The sequence below is a fragment of the Nylanderia fulva genome, unplaced genomic scaffold, assembly GCF_048542155.1.
Source record: "Nylanderia fulva isolate GAGA-0341 unplaced genomic scaffold, ASM4854215v1 Scaffold319, whole genome shotgun sequence".
Classification (NCBI taxonomy): domain Eukaryota; kingdom Metazoa; phylum Arthropoda; class Insecta; order Hymenoptera; family Formicidae; genus Nylanderia; species Nylanderia fulva.
Window position 1 is genome coordinate 77,501 of NW_028190389.1, and position 24,468 is coordinate 101,968.

The 24,468-nt window shown below is 35.1% G+C and overlaps 1 protein-coding gene across 1 annotated transcript; it reads left to right on the forward strand.

Annotated features, from left to right (window-relative positions):
- Positions 1-2,730: 2,730 nt before the first annotated feature.
- Positions 2,731-19,150, forward strand: LOC114942490 (acyl-CoA Delta-9 desaturase-like). Its single transcript, XM_085484806.1, has 5 exons — positions 2,731-2,939; positions 3,294-3,424; positions 18,185-18,390; positions 18,502-18,684; positions 18,880-19,150. Exons 1-5 carry the CDS (start codon positions 2,768-2,770, stop codon positions 19,115-19,117), a joined length of 930 nt encoding a protein of 309 aa, XP_085340932.1. The 5' UTR covers positions 2,731-2,767; the 3' UTR covers positions 19,118-19,150.
- Positions 19,151-24,468: the final 5,318 nt, after the last annotated feature.

The following is a 24,468-nucleotide window of genomic DNA, read 5'->3' on the forward strand; positions in this document are numbered from 1 at the left end:
CTTTATTATTGTATTAACTTTAATCGTGGAAAAGCATTTGTTATTCTATTAACGCAATAAAAACTTCTTGGTGTTGGAAAAATATAATTGTTCGGCCGGTAAAAGTAGACCTCCGGCATCCCCTTAAGCAATTTTACAACTTTTTAACCATAAGAACATAGTGGCCACCATGAAAAAAATTTTATAGCCATTCGCCGATTTTTGTCATATTCAGGGTACTCCAAAGTTGAAAAAAACGTGAAAAACAAATTTTGTTGTTGTACTGTACAATTGCTTTTTAGGTCAAAATAAAGATAGAAAAAATCTATAATTTTTGTTATTTTCATTCATTTGTAACTAGTCTACTACATATTTCCGCAAAAATTTTGACAATTATTCCAATCGATAGAGCAAAGTCTCAGCTTTAATCATTGTTTTTTTTAAATTGTGGTACAATGATTTTCAGCAAAGTTATAAACAATTAAAGTCATGCTCATTTTTTATTTAATTAGCGATAACTCAGTAATTAAAACTCATCAAATAGTATCTTATATGGCAAGTGCAGAAAACAACGAATTACGTTGCGCATGAAGTTGTCGCATAAGCCGAAGGCTGTATGGACATACACCATTACATAAAACCCGAGAATTGGTTTCTCAGCGTTGGCAACACTGAAACCGGAGTTTCGCGTTGTCACCGCATGAGGCCTCCAACATCAATTCGAAGTTTGTCTGGATCGCCTGCCGATCCTTTATCGCCAAAATGAAATGTGAGATTTGGACAATTATTAATATGAAATGTAATGTATTTATCTCTCAATTTTTCGGTAATAAAATCTTTGTGACAGATTCAGCTGCTTCTATAAGTTCTAGAGGCGTAGATAGTCTTGTGAACACTCGTTTCTTTTATCTATTTTATCCTTCTTGAATAATGAAGGTTATAACGAATTGACGTTTTGTCTCGCATGAATTTTGTTACGTTCAAGTTTGTTATGTCAGTCGAGAAATGGTAAAACAAAAACAAGGTTTTTTACGCACTAGTGCGAAAAAGTAACTCATATTACCGCACTAGTGCGGTAAAGTAAATCATAAAGATGCTTTTCTCGCACTAGTATGATAAAGTAAGACATACATTGAATCGTTGAGAAATAAGCCATTTTCCACGCTAAACAGCAATCGAAAATCGAACTTTTGCAACAGATGTTGCAAAAAGATTTTTAAAAAAACAATGTTGTTAAGAAAACTTCAAGCTTTAACACCAAAGACTTCAAAAACTTTGTAATTTTTTTTACACACGTTGTAGGTCGGCAAAGTAGGCAGAAAATTTCTAATTTTGTCCAAGTCGTAGTTTTCTGCGTGTAAAAATTATCAAACTAACAGAAATTTTAAAAAATTGGAAGTTTATTTATATAAAGTAGAGATTTAAAACATAAAACCTTTTTTTAAAATTTGAATTTCGTTTATTTTTAACGAAGTTACAGCTGATTGAATTTTAACTATTTTTTAAGGAAAATTTAAGCATTCCTCTAATTTTTTTGATTAGTGTATTTTAATTCAGATTTACAATGGATTAATTACATAGGTCGACAAATTTTAAAACCCATAGATTAGACTAACAAGGGAACCATCACAAGAGTCCGACACCGATTTGATTTTCCTTGAAATATGTTATAAAGTATACAAATTTAAGGTACACGTATTTTTTTTATACCTGCCTAATCGAAAGTTTAGGGAGTGATTCACCCTTATGAAAAAATGAATTTTTTCTTTTATAAAGAAAACTAAATTATTTAGAAATTATAAAGAAAACTAAATTGGCCGAACACTTATGATACTTCTTCCAGTTGAGCGTTTCTTATAAAGGGAGGTATGTGTGTTTGTATCACATTTTTAACAAAATTTATTTTCCGAAAAAAAATGTATGGCAATTTTGTACCATATCATAGAATTTGTTATAAAATTTTCTACAATTTGCTAATAACAAAAATATATAAATTTTCATACTTGGACGGGGAAAGATTTCGAAAAAATTTTAATTTTTTAAAATTGGGAGTGCACAGGCATAAAGTGCATAAAAACCCGAGTTACTTTTGTTTCAAACATTTTTTTATATCTCTTTTTGTGTTTAGATGATATTATTCTCTTGGAAAAGAAAAAATTTATCTTTTCATAAAGGTGAATCACCCCCTAAATCTTCGATTGGGCACGTATAAAAAAATACGTGTACCTTTTTATATATTAAATAGGCATTGCATAATCTTGAAAAGAAATGAAATAATAACTGCAGAATTATTAATGGCAGTAAAATTATGTGACAAAATTATAATATTTTATATTCCCGGATAGCAATGCCTGATTATCAGATTGCATTGACATGATCTTCTGGTTTTGATTGAAATGTGTTGTATATCTTGTAATCATATTATAATGAGATATTATAAGCACAAGTTACATACATTTGACGAAAAATGTGAGCTCAAATATTAATTTGAGCATTATTTATGTACTCATATTGACATTTTTTGCAAAATTTTAAAAATAAATATGACCGTGTTTTGAATAGCATATGAGCCTGCATCTCTGTCAATTTTTGTCATTATGTTTGTAAGAATATGAATACAATATGAGTACAGAATGCATATGTTTTGCTGTCTGGGTTCTTATTATAAGTGCATAATACTCGTATTGTGTAACATATGTATACAATATAGTTTATACTTTATTATTACAAATTGTAAATATATATTTTTTTACAGTTTAACATCCAATTACATTTAAAAAATTTTATAATGAAATTTGAAAAGATTGTAAATGATGAAGTACTGGTGAAAAAACCACATAAGATTGAATGGCAAATTATTTGGGCAAATGTTATTATTGTCATATATATTCATTTTACTGCCCTTTATGGAATATATTTAACCATTTTTTATCCTATTAAACTTTGGACTTTCATCTGGTGTACGTATTTCATTTATTTAACCTATTATTCCATAATATATTTATAACTACACACATTAATAGAAATAATATAGTAAATTATTAGCAAACGTTTATTTTGAATTAATAAACTTTATAAGAATTCCATATAATATATACATATTAATATAGGGGATTAATAATTTGATAAATTTCTCAAAAGTAAATTGATCAAAATGTTCAATTCTCAATTTAAGAGTTATTTTTGTGGTATCATATCAACGAAAAAGTGCCTTGAGCACACCATCGATGAATTTAATTTCATCGAAACTAATGTGCCAACATTCGACTTTCGTGCTTATTTTATGTTTAATATGATTAAATGAAAATTTACAGTCTTCGCTGTTGGTATATTTTCAAATATAGGATCCACTGCTGGCGTTCATAGATTATGGTCTCATCGGTCTTATAAGGCAAAGTGGCCGATGAAACTTATTCTTATGATTTTCCAGACTATTTCGTATCAAGTAAGTTTTAATTTAACTTTTTTTCTTTCATATTTAAGTATAGTAAAGGACTCACACTTATGTATATGGGCTATTGATTAAAGTTTTACATTTTGTTTCTTTTAAAGCGCAATAAACAATCTATGAAGGTTGTAGGAAAAGTACGAACTCGGCCTCTGAATTCGAACAGAAAAACTCTAAAAACTTATCTGTAAAAAAATAAAAAAGGCGCTTAGTATGGGCTTACCAGTAGTGAAAATTTACGCATGCAAACCCATGTAGAATCCTATGAAAAATTAATCATTGCAAACCCATGTAGAATCCTATAAAAATTAATTATTGCAAACCCATGTAGAATCCTATGAAAATTTAACCATTGCAAACCCATGTAGAATCGTACTACAAAAGTAATAATATTAAAAAAGAAAAAAATTGCGCCAAGTATAAATAGACACTTGTACCAATGGAAAATTCAAATTGCAAATCTATATAGTCGTATGATGAACTAGTAAAAATAAAAAATTTTAGTTAAAAAACTTGGGACGCTATTGTAAGAATAAAGTGATAAAGGATGACTAAAAGGAGCAAGAAAGATCAGATTTTAATGAGTCCAATAATATATTTCGTAGTTTAATATTTTTAGTCAATCTTACTTCGGCGATGGCTCGAGGAAGACTCCCCATTTTCGTTGTCCGTACTTAGAACTTTTTCCCCTACTTTCTCGCAGGCTCTCGTTTTCCTACGTCTCGCGTAAACACGTATTGTTCGCTTATTATTCTCTTCGACTTTCACATTCCTTTCTCGCTCGATCATCGCTCTCGTTATTATTTCTACTACACATTCAATTCTGTGCAAAAACCTTCGATTAATTTTTTTTCTCACAGAACGGAAAACATTTATTTGATTACTGGTTCGACTGTTTGTACGAATTAGGAAGGATGTGATCTGGATAAATTACTCGTGGTTTGTTAAATGGGTGACTTTATTCAAAATAATTAAAGTGAAAGTAAACTTGATTTGCTATCTAGGCTTTGCTCGCGAAAAACTCCACCGAGCTCTTGAGATGATCGTTCTCCACCGAGCTCTTCGGGCCGACCTCTCTTCAAAATACGCAGGATCGACGGCAACGACAGCCGATCGATCCTTCGCTTGGACGCGTGGCACGCGCGTGCCGAAACGTGATTCGCTAGCGAGGCTCGAAGGCTCGAGACAAAGGCGCGTTTTTGTCAACTTCTCGTGCTCGGAATTGAAAATACGCGGAATAACAACTCGGCGGCGAATATATTTGTGACCTTGCTTTAGCATTCTCGCAAGGCTTTTATAATTTTAAACATATCGCCCGCCTTACATGCGAACAAATGCGAAAATATTTTTACCGCTCTACAAGTAAAGTACAAATACAATCGGTGCTGATATAGGAACAATAAAGCGAGAGCTAAGAGAGCGAACATTTATACAAAATAAACTCAAAATATTTCTAAATTATAAGGACGACTTACGGAACAATATAAATATAAGCACTGAATACATCACAAGTCACAAAGTCCTTTATATGACAATGTTTTTCTTAATTATCGCACTGAACTGACAGTCTACACAGTAGCGTGATTGGTCGTTTCAATATTGAACAACGCGATTCTCACGGTAACTACTCGAACGAGTCCGTCGGATCCGGGATGGACCCGAGTGACTCGCGCGAGTTCCCATTTGCTCGGAGGGAGCAAAGGATTTTTTAACAACGTGAGCTCGCCAACGCGAAAACAAGGCGATCTTTCTGACCACTTATATCGCTGTTGCAGCGAATGTAAGTAGTCTTGCGACCAAGCACGCCAGAGTTGTTCCACCATCGAATGAACGAACTGCCATCTCGAAAGTCGATTCGTATTTATCGCGAGTATTGATTCCTCCGGTATCGCAACGATCGGTCGGCCTATTAAAAAATGACCCGGAGTGAACGCGGACAGATCGCTCGGGTCGTCGCTAAGAGCCGCAACGATCGGTCGGCCTATTAAAAAATGACTCGGAGTGAACGCGGACAGATCGCTCGGGTCGTCGCTAAGAGCCGCAATCGGTCGGGAGTTCAAACATGCCTCTATCTGGCATAGGAGCGTAGCGAATTCAGCCTGCGACAGGGTACGCGAACCGGCTATCCGCTTTAGATGCGATTTGAGGTTTTTCACGCCCGCCTCCCAAAGTCCTTCGAAATGAGGAGCTGCGGACGGGATAAAATGCCACTCAATTTTATCGTTAGCAAGAACGTCGTGTAGAGACGAATCTTTCATGAGCGCCTCAAATTCGCTGTTTAATTCCTTTTTAGCGCCGTGAAAGTTAGTTCCGTTAGAGTATAACTTACACGGTAAGCCTCGTCGGCTCGTGAATCGCCGAAAGGACGCAAGAAATCCAGCACTGAAGCAATCCTCCACTAGCTCCACGTGGATCGCCTTGATAACGAGACAAACGAATAGAACCACGTAATAACCTTTTCGTGTCTTTTGTCCTCTTCCAACGAAAGGCGTAATAAAAAAAGGACCAACGTAGTCCACACCCGTATGCGTAAACGGTGACGACGGTTGCATGCGAGGAGAAGGCAAATCCCCCATCAGCTGACTCGATACTCTAGCTGAATAACGTATACACGCATTGCATTATATGATTTTTCACTAAATTTCGACCTCCTAGCAACCAATATCTTTGTCGGAATGTACGCAACACTAATTGAACTCCACCGTGGAGAGTGTGTTTGTGAGCCTGAGCGATTAAAAGGTACGAGACTTGTCCTCGCGGTACTAAAATAGGATGTTGCTCTTCGTATGTGAGAGCAGCATTTTTCAACCGCCCGCCAAAGCGAAGTACTGCATCTTCGCCAACAAATGGAGTTAAAGTTCTAAGTGAACTTTTCTTCGAAACTGCGTTGCTTTTCTTTAGTGCTTTGATTTCGGATTCAAAAGCCTTCTTTTGTACGTACGACAGCCAAAATAATTCCGCTTTATTAAGCTTGTTGACACTCAGCGACGAGGTTGATTTGAAATTAACTTTCCTTTTCTTATCAATTAACGCGAGAAATCTACACACGTAAGCAGTTACTCTTATCAGCTTTGTCCAACTCGAGAATTTATAGAGCAAATCCCACTCGTCTGACCCTTCAACGTGAAGGACGGTGGGTTTTCGTTGCTCGCTAGATATCCTTTATACTGCATTCATGGAGAGTGGAGCAGTAACTTCATGGATCGGCCAGGACGTGGAAGGCTCTCGAAGCCAGGGTAGTTCGGTCCACCACAGAAGATGTGATATTAATTTGGACGCGGATAAGCCTCGAGACGCACAATCCGCGGGATTGTCTCTCGACGGCACGTGATACCATCTTGCAGAAGGCAAATTATTTTGTACCTCCGATATCCTATTGGCCACGTACGTGGTCCACTTAGAGAGATGCTGGCGTAGCCATGCCAGCGCGATTGTTGAATCCGTCCAGCAATAGATTGGAGTTTTTATTAAGTTTAACAAATTAATCGTTTACTTTATTAGGCGACTTAACAGCACGGCGGCGGTTAACTCGAGTCGCGGAATGCTCACGATTTTTACTGGAGCGACCTTTGTTTTTGCAACGATCAAACTAATTGTAAAATCCGACAATGAATGAAAGACGCGAATATATACTACCGCGGCATACGCTCGATTTGACGCGTCGGCAAATTCGTGGATTTAAATCGCTATATTGTCTGGATTTTGACCCGTCCATCGCTTAATTCTAATTTTCTCTAATTTATTGTATTAAAATCTGAGACAAAGTCATGCCATCGTTGTTCTAACTCGTCGGGAATGCGCGTATCCCAATTGCATCGCGAAAGCCACAGCTCTTGCAAAAGAATCTTCGCGGTAATTACGACGGGAGCGGCCCAACCGAGCGGGTCATACAATTTCGCTACGAACGAAAGGATAGTACGTTTTGTTGGAGCAACGGGTTTGATTGAATTGAGGAAGTACGGCAGAGTTTTTCGATCCTCCGGGGTAGCCACGAGCTGTATCCTGGCATAAAGTCCACGGCAGGAAACCCAAAGTGATTTCAGATTTGTGAGACGCCCTTGCGTCTTGGGCAATGTGATATTAGCCTTTGCTAACTTCTTAAAATTCACGATGACTCTTTGCAACGTGTCGATTGTCTCGCTCTACTCGGCGAGTAAAACCTTTAACTCGGCCATTATAACCGCGAGTTAAAATTGTTGACAAAAAAAAATGTCACAGAATGAGCGGCACGGTTTTTCCTAGACGCGTATAGCTGCGCCGTCGGAACTTGAGTTCGCGACGAAAACTTATTCAACGCATTGTGCGAGCAATTACGCCGACGGTGTTTTATTCGCGAACGATGTCGTATCAAAACGCGAGAGACATATATTTGTCCTCAGAAACCGCACTAAGTATACCGAGGCGCGGGATTACCAAACCGACGGGAACTTATTCGCGCACAACCGTGTGTCGAAACGCGAAAATATAATGTCTCGTTATGGACTGCACTAATTATGCCGAGACGCGGGATTACCGAGCCGGCGGTATAGATTTCGCGAGCGACCTTTTGTCGCAACACGCGAAGAAACAGTCTTTGGAGATCACAGTAAGCCGAGGAGTTTGAGCAGTTCCGACGGCAGCTTGAGCGCAGACGTCCTCGTCGACCGCGAAGAGAATTTCTCCTTTAGACTGCACAACACTAGCCGAGACGCGTAATGGTAGCATCGACAGCAATGAACTCGCGAACGATCTCGTCATAGACGAGTAACAGTTTTGAATCACACTGTAGTAACGCTCCTGGGCGCGCGACAGCGGAGCCGACGGCAATGAATTCGCGGCCGACCGCTTGTCGACTCGCGAAGAACAGCGTTATACAAAATTGCACTATCGTTTCTTGTCGCACAGCACAGCGAATGATTGACTGCACTTGCTTTTACGACGCGAAGCTCACTTTCACGTTTCGCGTGTTGATAGACTTTTCTCGCACTACGCGAAACGGGGTCTGCCCGATTCTACTTTAGAGAGCGATTAGAGCGAACGCGACAACGAATTTGATAACGACCTTTTCTTTCACACTTCTTGAGAGTCACACAAAAAAATCAATCCATACATTGCGCTGTCTTTCAGTTGCTAGTATCCGGCTCAAAGGACCATTCAATTCTGTGCAGAAACCTTCAATTAATTTTTTTTCTCACAGAACGGAAAACATTTATTTGATTACTGGTTCGACTGTTTGTACGGATTAGGAAGGATGTGATCTGGATAAATTACTCGTGGTTTGTTAAATGGGTGACTTTATTCAAAATAATTAAAGTGAAAGTAAACTTGATTCGCTATCTAGGCTTTGCTCGCGAAAAACTCCACCGAGCTCTTCGGGCCGACCTCTCTTCAAAATACGCAGGATCGACGGCAACGGCAGCCGATCGATCCTTCGCTTGGACGCGTGGTACGCGCGTGCCAAAACATGATTCGCTAGCGAGGCTCGAAGGCTCGAGACAAAGGCGCGTTTTTGTCAACTTCTCGCGCTCGGAATCGAAAATATGCGGAATAACAACTCGGCGGCGCATATATTTGTGACCTTGCTTTAGCATTCTCGCAAGGCTTTTATAATTTTAAACAACACAGTTAAATAATATCCTAATAATATTAAAATTAAGGAGTAACACCACTGTAAAATTTTCAAATAATCGATAATTTTTTTTGCTTAAAAAATCCTTTGAATCTTGGAGAATATGGGGAAAAAAGTTTAATACTTAAAAAAATTTTTCCTTGAAATTGCGAGCTTTTTACTGAGCGCGCCGGACTACTTCGAAACGACTACCTGCGTCGGTTGGATACCTGTTGAGAAGATATTGCCTAATGACTTATTTGTTGTTGTCGAGGAAAGAGATTGAGGAGGAATATTCCAACGTAGAAGGGTAGCTTTATGGTCCTGGGATTGCAGATTAATGGTAAAAACTTTTTAAAAGTAGAATTCTTCATTTTTTCATGTCTATAATATTTTAAAACTATCAACGCGTTTTTCTCGAAATACAATTTTTGAAATTGGCACGCAGCATAACTCAAACAATTTTCATACTTTTCATTCGAATTTTTCACCATATCTTCAAAAAAACATTTTGAAGAGAAATATGTAGGGAATTTTCGATAAGTTGATTTAAAAATTATTTATTAATAAATAACTGTTCCGTTTTTGGTCGAAAATTGAACAAAATTATTCAAATATTCGCCAATCACACAAAATACAATATTCATAAATAAATGTTGATCGCCAGTGGCAATTTAAAAATAATACTGAGACAAATTACTTTGACCAAAAACAAGCTAATTTTTTTATTAAAAGTAAATGAACACTACGTTTCGACCAACATTGTGGCGGCCCTTTTCAAGTGTTATTCTTATTCCGCAATTACATTAATCCGAAACGGAAACGTGAAATTTTCACCTGTCATGTTAACATTCTGTTAGCTACTGAAGCTAAAAAACAATATTTCTAAATTCCCCTACGTATTTTTCTAGCTAAAATCATGTAAATTAAATGATTTTTTTTGTTCCAAATTCAAATTTACGTCAACTACACTGCGTGCCGCAGAGCGTCTAAAATTCAACATGCCTCGGGAGAATGGCTTTAGTGCCGCTATTTTGTAAAATTTTTTACTGAAAATTTTTTATTGTATACTTAAATACACGCTTATTAATTTCCCCAAATATAATTAGTCTATTTCCTTTTTTCCATTAAAAAAAATGGTCAAAAAAACGCCTTTTTTAGGCCGTTACAGTGGTGTTATCTCTTAAATTATTACTTTAAAACTTGTAACAAGGGTCCCATCGTCCCGACGAACGGTCGGAAAGCCGCGCCCGGCGAACATCAGCCGGGCAATGCTGCAGGCGTTTCGTGTCCCATAACCGCTCCCCCGGTTGGAGGGCCCAAACCGAATTAAACCTTTTCCCTGGGGAAAGGCGAAGCCAAAACTTCCCGCCCCATTCCCTTTTAAATTTTCCACAGGAAAGAATTTTCCAGGGGATAACCCGGGTTTTGTTGGCCGGGACTAAATTCCCCGGGACCCACGATTGCCCGGCAACAAAAGCCAACGCTTTGCCCCATTTTCCGTGATTCGAAAGGGGGTTGGAAAGGGTTTAAATCCCCGGTTGGGCCCCTTAAATCAACTGTTTAAGATTTAAAGCAAGGGGGACAATTTGGGCCGGAATGAAAAAACCCCGTTTCCCAAAAACCGGTTTAATTCAAAGGTTTTTGGGGGCCATTTGAGTTCGGAAAAAAATTCCCCCCGAATTTGGCCTAAAACCAAATTTCCGACTCCCGTTTTTGGGGTTGGAAATTTTAACCCGCGCCCTGGCCCGGCCCCCAAAGGTTACCCCCCGGGGTTTAAGGGTTTCAAATTGGGAAATGTTTTTTTAAAAAAAAAAAATAACCATTTTTGGTTTTTTAAAAATTTTGGGGAAAATTTACCGGAAACCTTTTAAGGCCCGGTTTTTTAAAATTTTTTCCCGAAGGGGGATTTAGGGCCCGCCTTTAAAAACCCCTTTCCCCAAACAAAAAATTTTTTGGTCCTCTCCAAAAAAAAAAAAGGGGGCCCCTTTAAATCCCTCACTAAAACCAAACGAGAAACCCAAAAGATAAAAACAATTTTTTGGAAAACTGGGTTTGGCCCCCCCCCGAGCCGGGTTAAAATGGTCCAGGGGAGCCCGGGGAATTTTTTTTTGGAAAGGCATCGTGGGAACCCGAAGGGAAAATCAAAAGGGTTTCCCCAAATTCCCCGCCCCCCGGGTGCCGAATCCCCGAAAAGGAAGGCCCCCCCCCGTGAATTTTAAATTTTGTTCCCCAAATCGGAAGGCAAGATCCCGTAAAAACCCCCCCCGGGCCCGGGATAAACGGAACATATGGAAAACAAGAAATTTGTCTCCCTTTTGGGCCCACCAGGGGCCCCAAAGGACAACCCCAAAGCCCCGGAAAAACCTTTTTTTCCCCCCAACTGGGCCCCGCCCCCCCACCGGGTAAGGGGTTTTAACCCCGTTTTAATTTTTCCTCCCCCTAAAATTGGCTTTAAAATTTTCCCCCCGACCCCTGGTCTTTCAACCAAAAGCCAAAACGTTCCTCAATAATTGGAAAAAATGTTTTTAAAAAAACCCTTTCCCCAATTATCCCCCGGGTTCTTAAATTTTTGGGGAATTTTCAAAATGTTTTTTAAAGTATAAAACCCTAAGTTGTTTTTAAAGGGGGGTCCACCATAAAAGGGGAGTTCCCTTTTCCCAGGTTCCCCCTAAATTATAAAGGGCCCCCTAATAACCCCAATCAGGCCCCCCTCCCTTCTCTTTTGAAGGGGGGGTTTACCTTTTTTTTCCGTTTAAGGGACGGGTTTTTTTTTAAGGGGGTTTTTTGGTTATTCCTGGCCCCCCCGGCCGCCTTTCTTTCGTGGGGCCACTTTTCCCCCGGGTTTTAAAACCCCCCTAATTTTGTTTGGGGGCCGGGTTTTAAAAACCCCCTTCCCAAATTTTAAAGGGTTTCTCTACCGACCGTTTTCTCCCCGGGCCCCGTTCCGTAAAAGGGCCAATTTTCCGTTAATTGGTAATTTTTTTCCCAAATTTTACCCGGCCCAAAACGGCCCCCTTGTAAGGACCCCCCGGGTTTCCCGGGTGTTCCTTCCGAAACCCCCCCGGCCGCCATTTTGGGGGGCCGAGCTTTCCCCGGGTTTTAAAAAAGCCCTTCCACCCCCCACGGGTTTTTTTCCCCACTGACGTTTTTCCGCTTTAAAACTGGTAACCGGCCGCGCCGATTTTGCCCGCTCCTTTTCCTTTAATTTTTTTTCCCTTTAAATTTGGTGTCCCGCCGAAATACCCTTGTTTTTTCAAAAAACCCAAAGTTCCTTTTAAAGCTTTTTTTTGGGGTTTGCTTTTTCCCCTTATTCTTTAAAATTTGGGGTTTCCGGGGAAAAATTCTCTTTTTTCCCCTTGGGGCTTGAATTTTGGGTCTTTTCCCAGGGGAAAAAGGGGATTTTGGCGAAAAGGGGGTTCTTAAAAAAATTCCTTGTTTCCCGCTCAAGGGGCCGGCGCCCCCCCTTTTTCGGGGCTAATTTTTCCTTTTTTTAAATTGTAAATAAAAGCGTCCTTTTTGGGAAAAAATTCATCTCTGCATAAATGCAATTTTGTCTTTTGGGAATTCTGAAATATTCCTTTTAAATTTCCCCACACCAATCTCTTTTTTTTTGAAAAACCCAGGGAAAAAAGGTTTTTTTTTTTTAAACCCCCTTAAATGCTGTTTTTAAAACCCCGCCCTGATTCTATATTTGGGGCCGGGTATTTGTGCCCATATCAGGGCACCCTTTTTTTTTGAGCTTTTTTTTTTGGCTGCGAGGAATTTTTATTTTTTGATGAGATCCCATAGTTTTGGGCAAGACCTTTTTTTTTCCCTGTATCCACATTTTTTACTTCTCGCCCCTCAGTTTCCACAAAAACCCGGGACCCTTGCACGACAAAAGTTTAACGGTTTGGGGTTCGGTGAAGTGTAGCCAGGGAAAGGTTGCTGCGGGTTACTTTTTGGGGACTGAAATTGTCTTCTAGGCTTCCCCCCCGAGACTAGAAGCTGTTTTGACCCGGGCCGCTATTCCCTTTTCCCCCGAGAGAAAATGCTTCTAATAACGGGTTTCATTGTCTCTTGATTGTTGAGGGGGTCTTGTTGCTGTTTAATTTTTTCCCCACCATAATGACAATATAGGGGAAAGGAAATTTTCATTTGAACTGACTGTAGTGATTTGTTGCCCAAAGTTTCCCGGGTTTGAAGGCAAGGCTGCTCTTGCTGTGCCTGCCTTTTTTTAAACGTTTTTTACCCTTTCGATCTGACCCCCGGCCTTCTTTTTGCATTAAAAAGCTCGAAAAAATCCCATGATGGAAACCCATACATTTTCTCGAGTATTGGTACGGGGAAAATCGCTTTTGGGCCCTTTTTTTTCTTTTTTAGCGCTTGTTCGTATAACCTTTTAAGGCGTTTTTTCTCAACATTTTCTAATTAAAAAAAATAATGTTTTTAAACCCCCAATAAAACCCAAGGGGCAAAAAATTAAATTCTTCGGAACTGTATCTCTTGGTTTGAGATTATAATTTTTCCTATATAAATTAATTTTGCCCCTTTACTAGGGAAAAAAATAGGCGAAAAAAGTTGGTAAGAGCATCCCCCGGGAAAAAATTAAAACGTGGGTTCGATTCCCTTTTCAGCAATTTTTTCGGACCATATTTTCCCCGCCTTTTTTTCTCCAATGAATTTCAAGATTAATTTATTTTGGGAACTTTAGTAATCTAAAACCCAAAGAAAAAAAAACATTTTTTCGAAAAATTTAAATTTTTTTGCCTTGAGCTCTATTGGCCGATTTAAAATTTTCATGATTATTATTATTAATAATTTTGGAGAGCCGAAAAATATTTCTTTTTCTAAATTTTATTTACCCCCCGGGGCCTAAAAATGGGGGTTTTTAAATAACATTTTAAAAAAAGGCAAATAAAAAATATAGGATGAAAGGCCCTGAATAGTAGTTGGTAAAGCATCGCCCGGAAAGTAAAAAGACGGGGTTTTCGATTTCTCGCTTCCGTTTTTTTTGGGACCTATTTTTTTTCCCCGCCTTATTTTTTTTATATTATTAATAATATTGAGAGCCGACGTATATTTCTTATCTGATTATCTAATTATGTTATTGTTACGTTCGAACATAAAAGGAAAATATCAACATCAACACCTGTTACTTGGTAAGAAGTTTTTGCAATGCACGATTTGTTTTATTAAGTATTTATTATTTTTTCTTCTGGAACGACGTTTAATGGATGCCAATTCAGTGCCGACACGCACAAGGTACGATAAATTGGTGAGAAAACATCCAACGCGTAAAATTGTCTAGCGTAATGCCACGTAGTATATACCCGATAACGGCACGCCAAGAACAAAATTTCGAGAAAAGAAAAAAAATTAATGTTTACTCTCATATTCTTCGAAAACAACGCTCAAATGATGCCGACACGCACAAAGTACGATGAATAGACTAGAAAACATCCAACGCGTAAAAATTGTCTAGCGTAATGCCACGTAGTATATACACGATAACGGCACGCCAAGAACAACTTTTGTAGTAATAAAAAAATTTAATGTCAACACGCACTTTTCCGCGATAGAAAGGACTATATCTCTTCTGAGAGAGCGAGAATGATCGCTTCAACGAGTCACTCGGGCGCTAATATGGCGACGAGAGTCGCGTGATTTTGTCCAGAAACCGCACGGATTCGATACTCGATATGGCGACCGAACAAAGCACTTCCTTGTTTCTTCACAAGTCTTAGACTTACAAGGGAAGTTCGGCAAGTGTAAAATTCAAAAAAATCTGAAACTTTGTATAAGTTTAGAGTAGATGAACCTAATCACGAAACAATTTTTTTTAGCTGCTGATATTCGGTTTTAGGGGTGCAGCATCCCCTTAAATAAAATCGGTGTTTACGTTTTCAAGCGAATATCGCCGAAATAATGAGAAATATAAAAAAATGTTTCCAGCAAAAGTTTTATGGTTTCGAAAGCTCTTTATAATGGCATGATCATATTTTGCAAAAATGTTTAATTTTTCAAAATACCCCCACCACGTATCTTTTTTTTTTAATATTTAAATTTTTCTTGCAACTAAAATTAAAATTAAAGTTTATTTCACGCCAAATTCAACCATATATAATAAAGTTGCGATCCGTAAACGTGTTTTTGAGAAATAAACTGAAAACATCCTTACAGGGTATGCTGTCAATTTTAATTCAAACATCTAAAGGTTGTATAAAAGCAGTTGTTTTTTTTGGTATTGTTAAAATATTTACTTGTTTGTCTTTTGGTACAAGTTCTATACAACCTTTAGATGTTTTTGGCTTTAGAATTTGGAAAAATTTTATTCGAAGCTTCTCTGATAATGTTATTTTAAATAATTACGATATAAATTTACATTTACGCAATAACATTATAAAATTACAGTCTTTGGCACACAATCAACTTTCTTCTCCAAGATTTCGAAATTTATTTGAATATAGTTGGTATAAAAGTGGCTATTTATCAACACGGCCTGAAAAGTTTGAAAATCCAATCAATTACTGTTATTTTAAAGAAGAAAAACATATACCGAAATGTAGCATTTGTGATAAAATGGCTTTTATACGTTGTGCATGGTGCAAAAAATACTTCTGTTTTGAACACTTCTTTGAACAATACCATTATTGTAACAATTATATAGAATAAATAATATCTTATTTTTGTAAAAACTACTATATTATTTATAAAATGTGTAATATACAAAAATCAGTTACGTGATTAGATTTATTACGAACATCTGTTTCATCGTTATCTTGTATTGCGAAAAATTACAGAGAGAAGGGGAGAAAGAGAAGTCGTAGCCAAAATTAGCGGGCCGATAAAATTGACAGCATACCCTGTAAGGATGTTTTCAGTTTATTTCTCAAAAACACGTTTACGGATCGCAACTTTATTATATATGGTTGAATTTGGCGTGAAATAAACTTTAATTTTAGTTGCAAGAAAAATTTAAATATGAAAAAAAAAGATACGTGGTGGGGGTATTTTGAAAAATTAAACATTTTTGCAAAATATGATCATGCCATTATAAAGAGCTTTCGAAACCATAAAACTTTTGCTGGAAACATTTTTTTATATTTCTCATTATTTCGGCGATATTCGCTTGAAAACGTAAACACCGATTTTATTTAAGGGGATGCTGCACCCCTAAAACCGAATATCAGCAGCTAAAAAAAATTGTTTCGTGATTAGGTTCATCTACTCTAAACTTATACAAAGTTTCAGATTTTTTTGAATTTTACACTTGCCGAACTTCCCTTGTTAGTCTCTTAACTGCTTGAACCGATTATTCATTATTCACCTCGTCTGCGATACTGACCGCGAGCCACGTGTATCCGCAAAAAGACAAAGCTCGGTATAATCGCATAAACGATCGACGTACTTCCGCGTTGATAATTGCGATACTGCGGACGTCGAGAGCCAGGAATGAGAGGATAGATTTTATCCCACTTCTGAGGCTGTAAGAGGGTCGTTTGATTCCTAATCATGGAAGAACATAGGTCAAAATAATGAGGCAGGGATTAATCAGTAATCACCTTAGTGGTAAACTTAGTATATTCTTAAGTAAGTAAGTATTACAAGGAAGGCTCTAGAGAGACTGACTGTCTCAGCCCGCGCTCGTCTCTCTATGTCCTGTCAACTTCCGGTGGCGCTCGCTCGCCAACACTCTACATAAGCACCACCTCAAACGCCCTGACACCTAAAGGTGTCTCCACAGCGGGTTATTTCTTACTATATATATATATATATATATATATACATATATAACAGACTATTATAATCTATTTTCTTGTTACGCAATCATCCTATTATTTTTTCATAAGAATATAATTGTTAATTTTATAATATTTTAGAAAAAATAATAGGATAATGGCGTGACAAGAAAATAGATATTATTATATGAAAAAATATTTTCATAATATAATCACATATATGTACAGTATTGCATATCACATATTTAGTATATCACAAACATATTCTTTCATAAATACAATATATATTTATATAATAATATTTGATATTTGTGTTGATAAACTTTTTGATATTTGTTACTTTTATTATGTTACGTTATCATTTTATACTATTTCTTTCATAATAATTTTCTGCAACGTTACCATTGTACTACATCTTTCATAAATATATAAATCATTATTATTGGTAAAGATTGTTTCCTTATTTTACATCAATAATTATGTACTTATAAAAAAAGAAAGTGTAGCAAGAAAGTTATTATTATAAAAGAAATAATTTAAAATGATAACATAACAAGAAAGTAGTTGCAAATATCAAAATATAAATATGCATTTATATACTTACTTAAATACATGTTGTATTCAATACTATATAATATGTAATATACTATATTTTTTTCATAATAATATAATCTATTTTCTTGTTACGCAATCATTCTATTATTTTTTCATAAGAATATAATTGTTAATCTTATGAAAAAAATAATAGGATGATTGCGTAACAAGAAAATAGATATTCTTATATAAAAAAATATAGTATATTATAAATAAATATCAAAACACACATACCTGTTATGTGTGTATGTACATGTCAAGAAATCAAATCAAATATATAACCCCGCACGTCAACGTGTATCAGTACATACGAAGCGCCTTCAGCGCAATCTTGTGTCGAACGCTCAAACTGTACAGAGTTTAACGCATGCGATTGGCTGTTGCGTGAATGATGACGACGGTGACAGAGACGTTTCTTAAAAGAAATTTTTCATACTTAGACTTTGCATATAAATATTTCCGCTTACAAAGTACGTAGAGCAGAAATAAAAACACTTTTATTATATAATTCAAACCCAATCTATCGATTAAGTTTAGTATAAACTCGATTGCTTCAGCCGTTATTGAGCATTCGAAATTTATAGTAGACTCAACTCTCCGCTTCGCGTAAAGATACACGGTGTATCGGCTATTCCGGTAACAGGGCGCGAGACACTACCGTATCTCTTAATATATAAAATTGGTAAATAAATTCCAAGCAATGCAACAAAGCGCCGCATGTGATGAAATAGTCGACCCTTATTTTTCCCGACTTTATTGCTGCAGATTTTATACGTGTAAAGATGCCGAGTCCGTACTCCTCTTTATAACCTCCGTACATCATCATTTGATTTTTAATAAGTTGTATTTTAGGGTCACATTTACGGATGGGTTAGGGATCACAGAGTACACCATAAATTTACTGACACTGATGCAGATCCATATAATGCACGTAAAGGATTCTTTTTTTCGCATATTGGTTGGATTTTGGTTCATAAACATCCAGACGTCATCAGCAAGGGTGCTATGATCGACTTGAGTGATCTTAAACAAGATTGCCTTGTGGTCTTTCAGAGAAAGTACGATGGACATAGTTTATTCTGCAGGAGCAAATTTAATTTAAAAAATATATGTATATATTGTTTATTTAACTTTAATGGTTTTGTTTCTTTTATTTATACTTTTTTTAGATGGTACCGATATTTGATGTTATTTTGCTGCTTTATCATACCGACATTAATACCTTGGTGGGTATGGAGTGAGAATCTGTGGTGTGCGTGGCATCTTAACATGACTAGATGTGTCATAAATTTACACACAATATTATCAATAAATTCCGCAGCTCACATGTGGGGTGTGAAACCATATGATAAGTACGTACATACTTTTGTGTGTACATATTATATTTATATATATTGTACTTATATGCTGTACAACTTATTATATGTAAACATATACATACTATTATTTAAAATTAATAAAAACATATACATACTATCATTCAAAATTAATAAATTGTTTATTGTATTATATCGTGGTACTATTTAGAAATGTTTATTTTATCACAGATCAATTAGCCCCACCGAAAATGCAGTTGTCTCTTTTATATCGTGTGGCGAAGGCTGGCACAATTATCATCACGTTTTCCCTTGGGATTACAAAGCGGCGGAACTTGGAAATTATAAGCTCAATATTGCTACAGCTTTTATTGATTTTTTTGCTTATCTAGGTTTAGCTTATGATTTAAAAACTGCATCTGCCAAAATTGTGAAAAAACGTGCTCTTCGAAACAGCGAAATAAATTAAAATAAATAAAAAATGTATGTGTTACATGTAATTCTTAATGTGATTCAGTTGTAAGTTATAATAATATTGATAATAAAATAACTTTCTTTAATGCTTGAAAAAGATGCAATTAATTTTATGTAAAACATTTTGAGTGAGATGCGAAATGTGAGATAACGATTTCTGTTGAATATTGCTTGAATGACTAAAAGTTATTATGCCTTAAAGTTTGCTTTATTTGCTTCTTACACAAGTGAAATAATGTTTTGATTTTATGTATAGGAACAATAGAGTATCGTTTGCCTTGGAAGAATACGTTTCATAATATTGATATGAACTTAAATACATAATATGATAATAATATAATGATACAAAAGATTCAAGAACAATACAAAATATTTGTTTTAAATAATTAAATTAAATAAGTAGATACAGGTTGCATAAATTTAAATATAAAAATAAAAAAGAAAGACAAAGGAACTAACGCCGTAATTATCGCGCAAATAATTATTAAATATTGTTACGTCCTGCAGTCTCCACGATCCTTTCTTTCGGAGAACGCAATGCGATATCTAAAATATAGCAGACGCATAGAAAACTCACGTAAGCATACGATCTGACAGGCAAAGTAAACATAATCCGAGAGAGCTAAATCGTCAAAATAAAAGATGTACAAACCGCGAGAGCCAAACAGACTAATCTATAAATTCTAAACTATAACTCGCGGTGCCTTAAAGATAAGCTAGTTGACAGCTCTCTAAATGAGATTTACTCTAGTATTAGGCCCTGCTTACTTTACGATTCTTTCTTTCGGAGAACGTAAGACGATATTTAAAATATTAAAATATTAAATTATCTGCAGATCGCAGACCCGCAGATAAGCCATGATGTGACAAGCAAGGCAAAACATTTTCGTGCCTAGAAAAATATTAAACTATAACCAACTGTTCTCTTCAATGAAACTAATTGAGAATCAATAAATTTTTAAAGATTAACCGATTCTAAGGCCGGATTCACACCTTAGCAGAAAAGCAGAAGCCAATTAAAACTCGCATTGATAGCTGAAAAATTCAATTTATTAACTCGGACGGGCGTCTTTCCGTATGAATATATAGATTGTGTAGTTAAATTGCAAGATACACGTTTACCACCGCGTGACTCATTCTACAGTTCCTTGATCGGTGACACAGTATCGAGAGCGATTACGCGCACGCCGAGAACGTCTGAAAACGATTTTCCCTTGGAACGCTAGACGAATATAGCGATCTATATTTGAAAATCGATGTCTTGTTATTAGCAGATATTTTTGAAAATTTTCGGGATAGTTGTATTAAAAGTTATGGACTCGACCCCGCGTATTATTATACCCTTCCGGAATATACATGGGATGCCATGTTAAAACATACAAATATTACGTTTGAATTATTAACAGACATTGGCATGGTCATGTTTATCGAACGGAGTATACGCGGTGGTCTACATAAGTCAATGTTCAAGCAGATATGCACATGCTAATAACAAGTATATGCAATCGTATGATCCATTGAAACCATCATCGTATTTCATGTATTTTGACGTAAATAATTTGTACGGATGGGCAATGTGTCAACCATTGCCTTATGCCGATTCTCGATGAGTCGATGATGTATCTAATTTTGATGTATCATCTATTGCGCTCGATTCATCTAAAGGCTATATCCTTGAAGTAGATTTAGAGTATCAAAAAATTTATATAAACTGATAAATAATGCTGTATTTGGTAAGATGATGGAAAATGTGCGTAATCGAATTGATGTAAAACTTATAACATATTGGGAAGGGAGATACGGTGTAGAGGCAATGATTGCAAAACCAAATTTTTATAGTAGAAGCATCTTTTCAAATAATTTAATTGCCGTAAAATTACGTAAATTTGAAGTAAAATTTTATAAACCAATCTATGTGTAGGCATGTGCATACTCGACATTTCTAAAACGTGTTTATACGAGTTTCATCACGAATACATGTCACCGCTGTATCCTGACAAATGCCGGATAATGTACACCGACACAGATAGTCTTATATATCACATTCAATGCGAAGACGTGTATGAGAATATGAAGCGCGATGTATGCAAATTTGATACGAGCGATTACGCTGCGGACAATGCGTACGGTATACCGCTAGTGAATAAAAAAGTACCAGGTCTAATGAAAGATGAAAACAACGGCTCGATAATGACTGAATTTGTAGGGTTTAGAACAAAAATGTACGCTTTGCGAGTGGATGGTAAGAAAGATACAAAAAAAGTCAAAAATGTCAAGAGTAACGTTATCGCGAGAACGATAACGTTTGACGATTATACGCAGTGCTTGAATGAAGAGATTAAAATGACGCGTCAACAATCTTGCATAAGATCCAAAGCTGCATAAGGTATACATCATTTGCGAGACAAATATTATGTAATTAATTAAGTGTGTTTGAGAATTAAATTCTTTTATTCAAAAGGTGACTTATCCTGTTGTGCCGCGCGATCCTCTCTCACGCAGCGCGTTTGTGAACAGTATACGTTTTACAAAAAAAAGTTTCAGACAAAAATTGTAGGAAAAAAATCTATTTACTAATCTTATCAATTTGACCTTAGACGGCGTTATACAATAATTTTATTAGTGTTTTGGAAAGCTCTCTAAATAAGCTACGAGAATATGTAATAAAAAATATAGGATTCCATCTAAGAAATTCAAGGTGATCTTATTCTAACCTTGGTAACGCAATCCAAGGTCAAACTGATAAGATCAATTAATAGATTTTTTACAACTTTTGTCTGAAACTTTTTTCTGTAAAACGTATACTTTTCGAGATTTTTCAGTGTTCCGTCCTTTTTGGGACACCCTGTATATGAATATATATACACTTATATATCGATTTATTTAACAATCTGTCTGTCTATCTATCGAACTATCTATTGATTTATCTATTTATCTATCTATCTATATGTCTGTCTATCTGTCTATCTATTTATTTATCTATCTATCGATCTATCTGTTTCTATCTCTCTGTCTATTTTCTCTCTTCTACATTGCATTCTTTCATACATGCACACGTATATAATAATTGTTTTAAAATAATCTACATTACCAAAATAAAAATAATTAAATTTATAATCTAAAAATATATAAAATTTTTTTATGAATATAAAGTTTTAGTGTATAATTTTTTGTAATAAATAAATGATTTATATAATTTATTCTCATCTAACTACTGCTCTGTTTTGATAATAATGTTTTGATAATAGTGTTATTATCTATTCAATCTCAAAAATACTCTTCAATCTTTAAAAATAAAATTTTATATAAATCATTTATTTATTACAAAAAATTATACACTAAAACTTTATATTTATAAACAATTTTTATATATTTTTAGATTATAAATTTAATTATTTTTATTCAATTATTTACTTTATAATCAATTATAAAAGATAGGCCTGTTTTTACACACACACACACACGCGCGCGCGCGCACGCACACGCACACGCACACACACACACACACATATAACTTGTTAGCTAAAATGTGGACAAAAAAATTTTTACACCCTAATCTACATACATACATATATATATATATATATATATATATATATACATATATGAGTGTGGCAAAAATTTTTTTTGTCCACATTCTAGCTAACAAGTTATATGTAAGTGTGTGTGTGCGTGTGTGTGCGTGTGTGTGTATGTGTATAATAAGCTTATCTATAATAATTATAATTGATTATAAAATAATCCTTTGTAATAAATAAATGATTTATATAAAGTATTTTGAAGATTGAATATAATAATACTATTATTATCAAAACAGAGCAGTAGTTAGATAAGACTAAATTATATAAATCATTTATTTATTACAAAAAATTATCCACTTAAACTTTATAATCAATTATATTCATAAAAGATTTTTATAGATTTTTAGATTATAAATTTAATTATTTTTATTTATGTAATGCAGATTATTTTAAAAAAATTATATATACGTGTGCATGTATGAAAGAATGCAATGTAGAAAAGAGAGAAGAGACAGAGAGACAGAAACAGGAACACAGAGAGACAGATAGATCGATAGATAGATAGATAGATAGGTTGATCGATAGGTAGATCGATAGTTCGATAGATAGACAGACAGATAGCTAAATAAATCGATAGGTATATATATATATATATATATATACATCATTTGCGAGACAAAAATTGTTCTAAGTTCACACGATGACAAGCGGTATATCGTATCTGAAACCACCGAAACATTGCCATGGGGATATTATAAAATATCATTGTAAATTTTTTTATTATATTTATTGTATATTATTATTATTTTATATTGATTATATAATATATATATATATATATATATATATATATATTAGACTGTTTAAAAAAAAACATATTTTTTTTTTTCATGAATAAACATATTTCAAAAGTTTCTTTATTATTAAAAAATTTATTATTAAAAAATTTATAGATGGAGAAAATATTGAAAATTTCAAAATCATCTTTATTTTTAGAATGATCTCAAGAATACAAAGTTTCACTGTAGACATCAGTTGCAGGACACCCTGTATATACATACATACATACATACATAATACATATATATATATATATATATATTAGACTGTTTAAAAAAAAAACATATTTTTTTTTTAAAATCTCTCCTCCAATTTTAAAGTCGACCAGACTGGCAATAATTTATTTAAAAAATTATTAGTTAAATTACAACGTTTCGGCTGTCATTGCAGCCCTTTTCAAGTAATCTATGAACAATTATATACATATAAATATACTCTTAATGCGCTTAATCATACAAATAATTATAAATTTACAAAAATATATATGTTTACATACCAGATTAATACAATAAATCAAATTTACAGCAAACCCCCGACAAAATTAACCATTGTTTTGATGAACAATGTATAACTGACAGAAGTGAGCACGAAGAAAAATAGATGTTGACTGTTAGCAGGAAACTTAGTCACTAACGCGTTGAGAAAATAGAAAACCAGAGTACTGTGTCTTTCGCAATTTTTAAAACGTCAATACAAAGTCAAATAAATAAATAAATAAATAAATAAATATGTAACATATGACAATATAATATATTAAATAGCTTCAAGAACGCGATCATAAATCCCACTGAAATTCTCCGTATCTTTTTGTAAATTAATGCTCTTTCTTTGGTTTTTTATATAGAACATTTCTGCTATTTCTCTTTTTCTTGTTTGTTTTTCTTGATGCAGAATCACAGGAGAATCCCAGCGGAACTCATGATCGTTGCAAGTCCGATGCAAACTAACAACTGAGTGTGATGTCGTGTCTTTTTTGATGTTATTT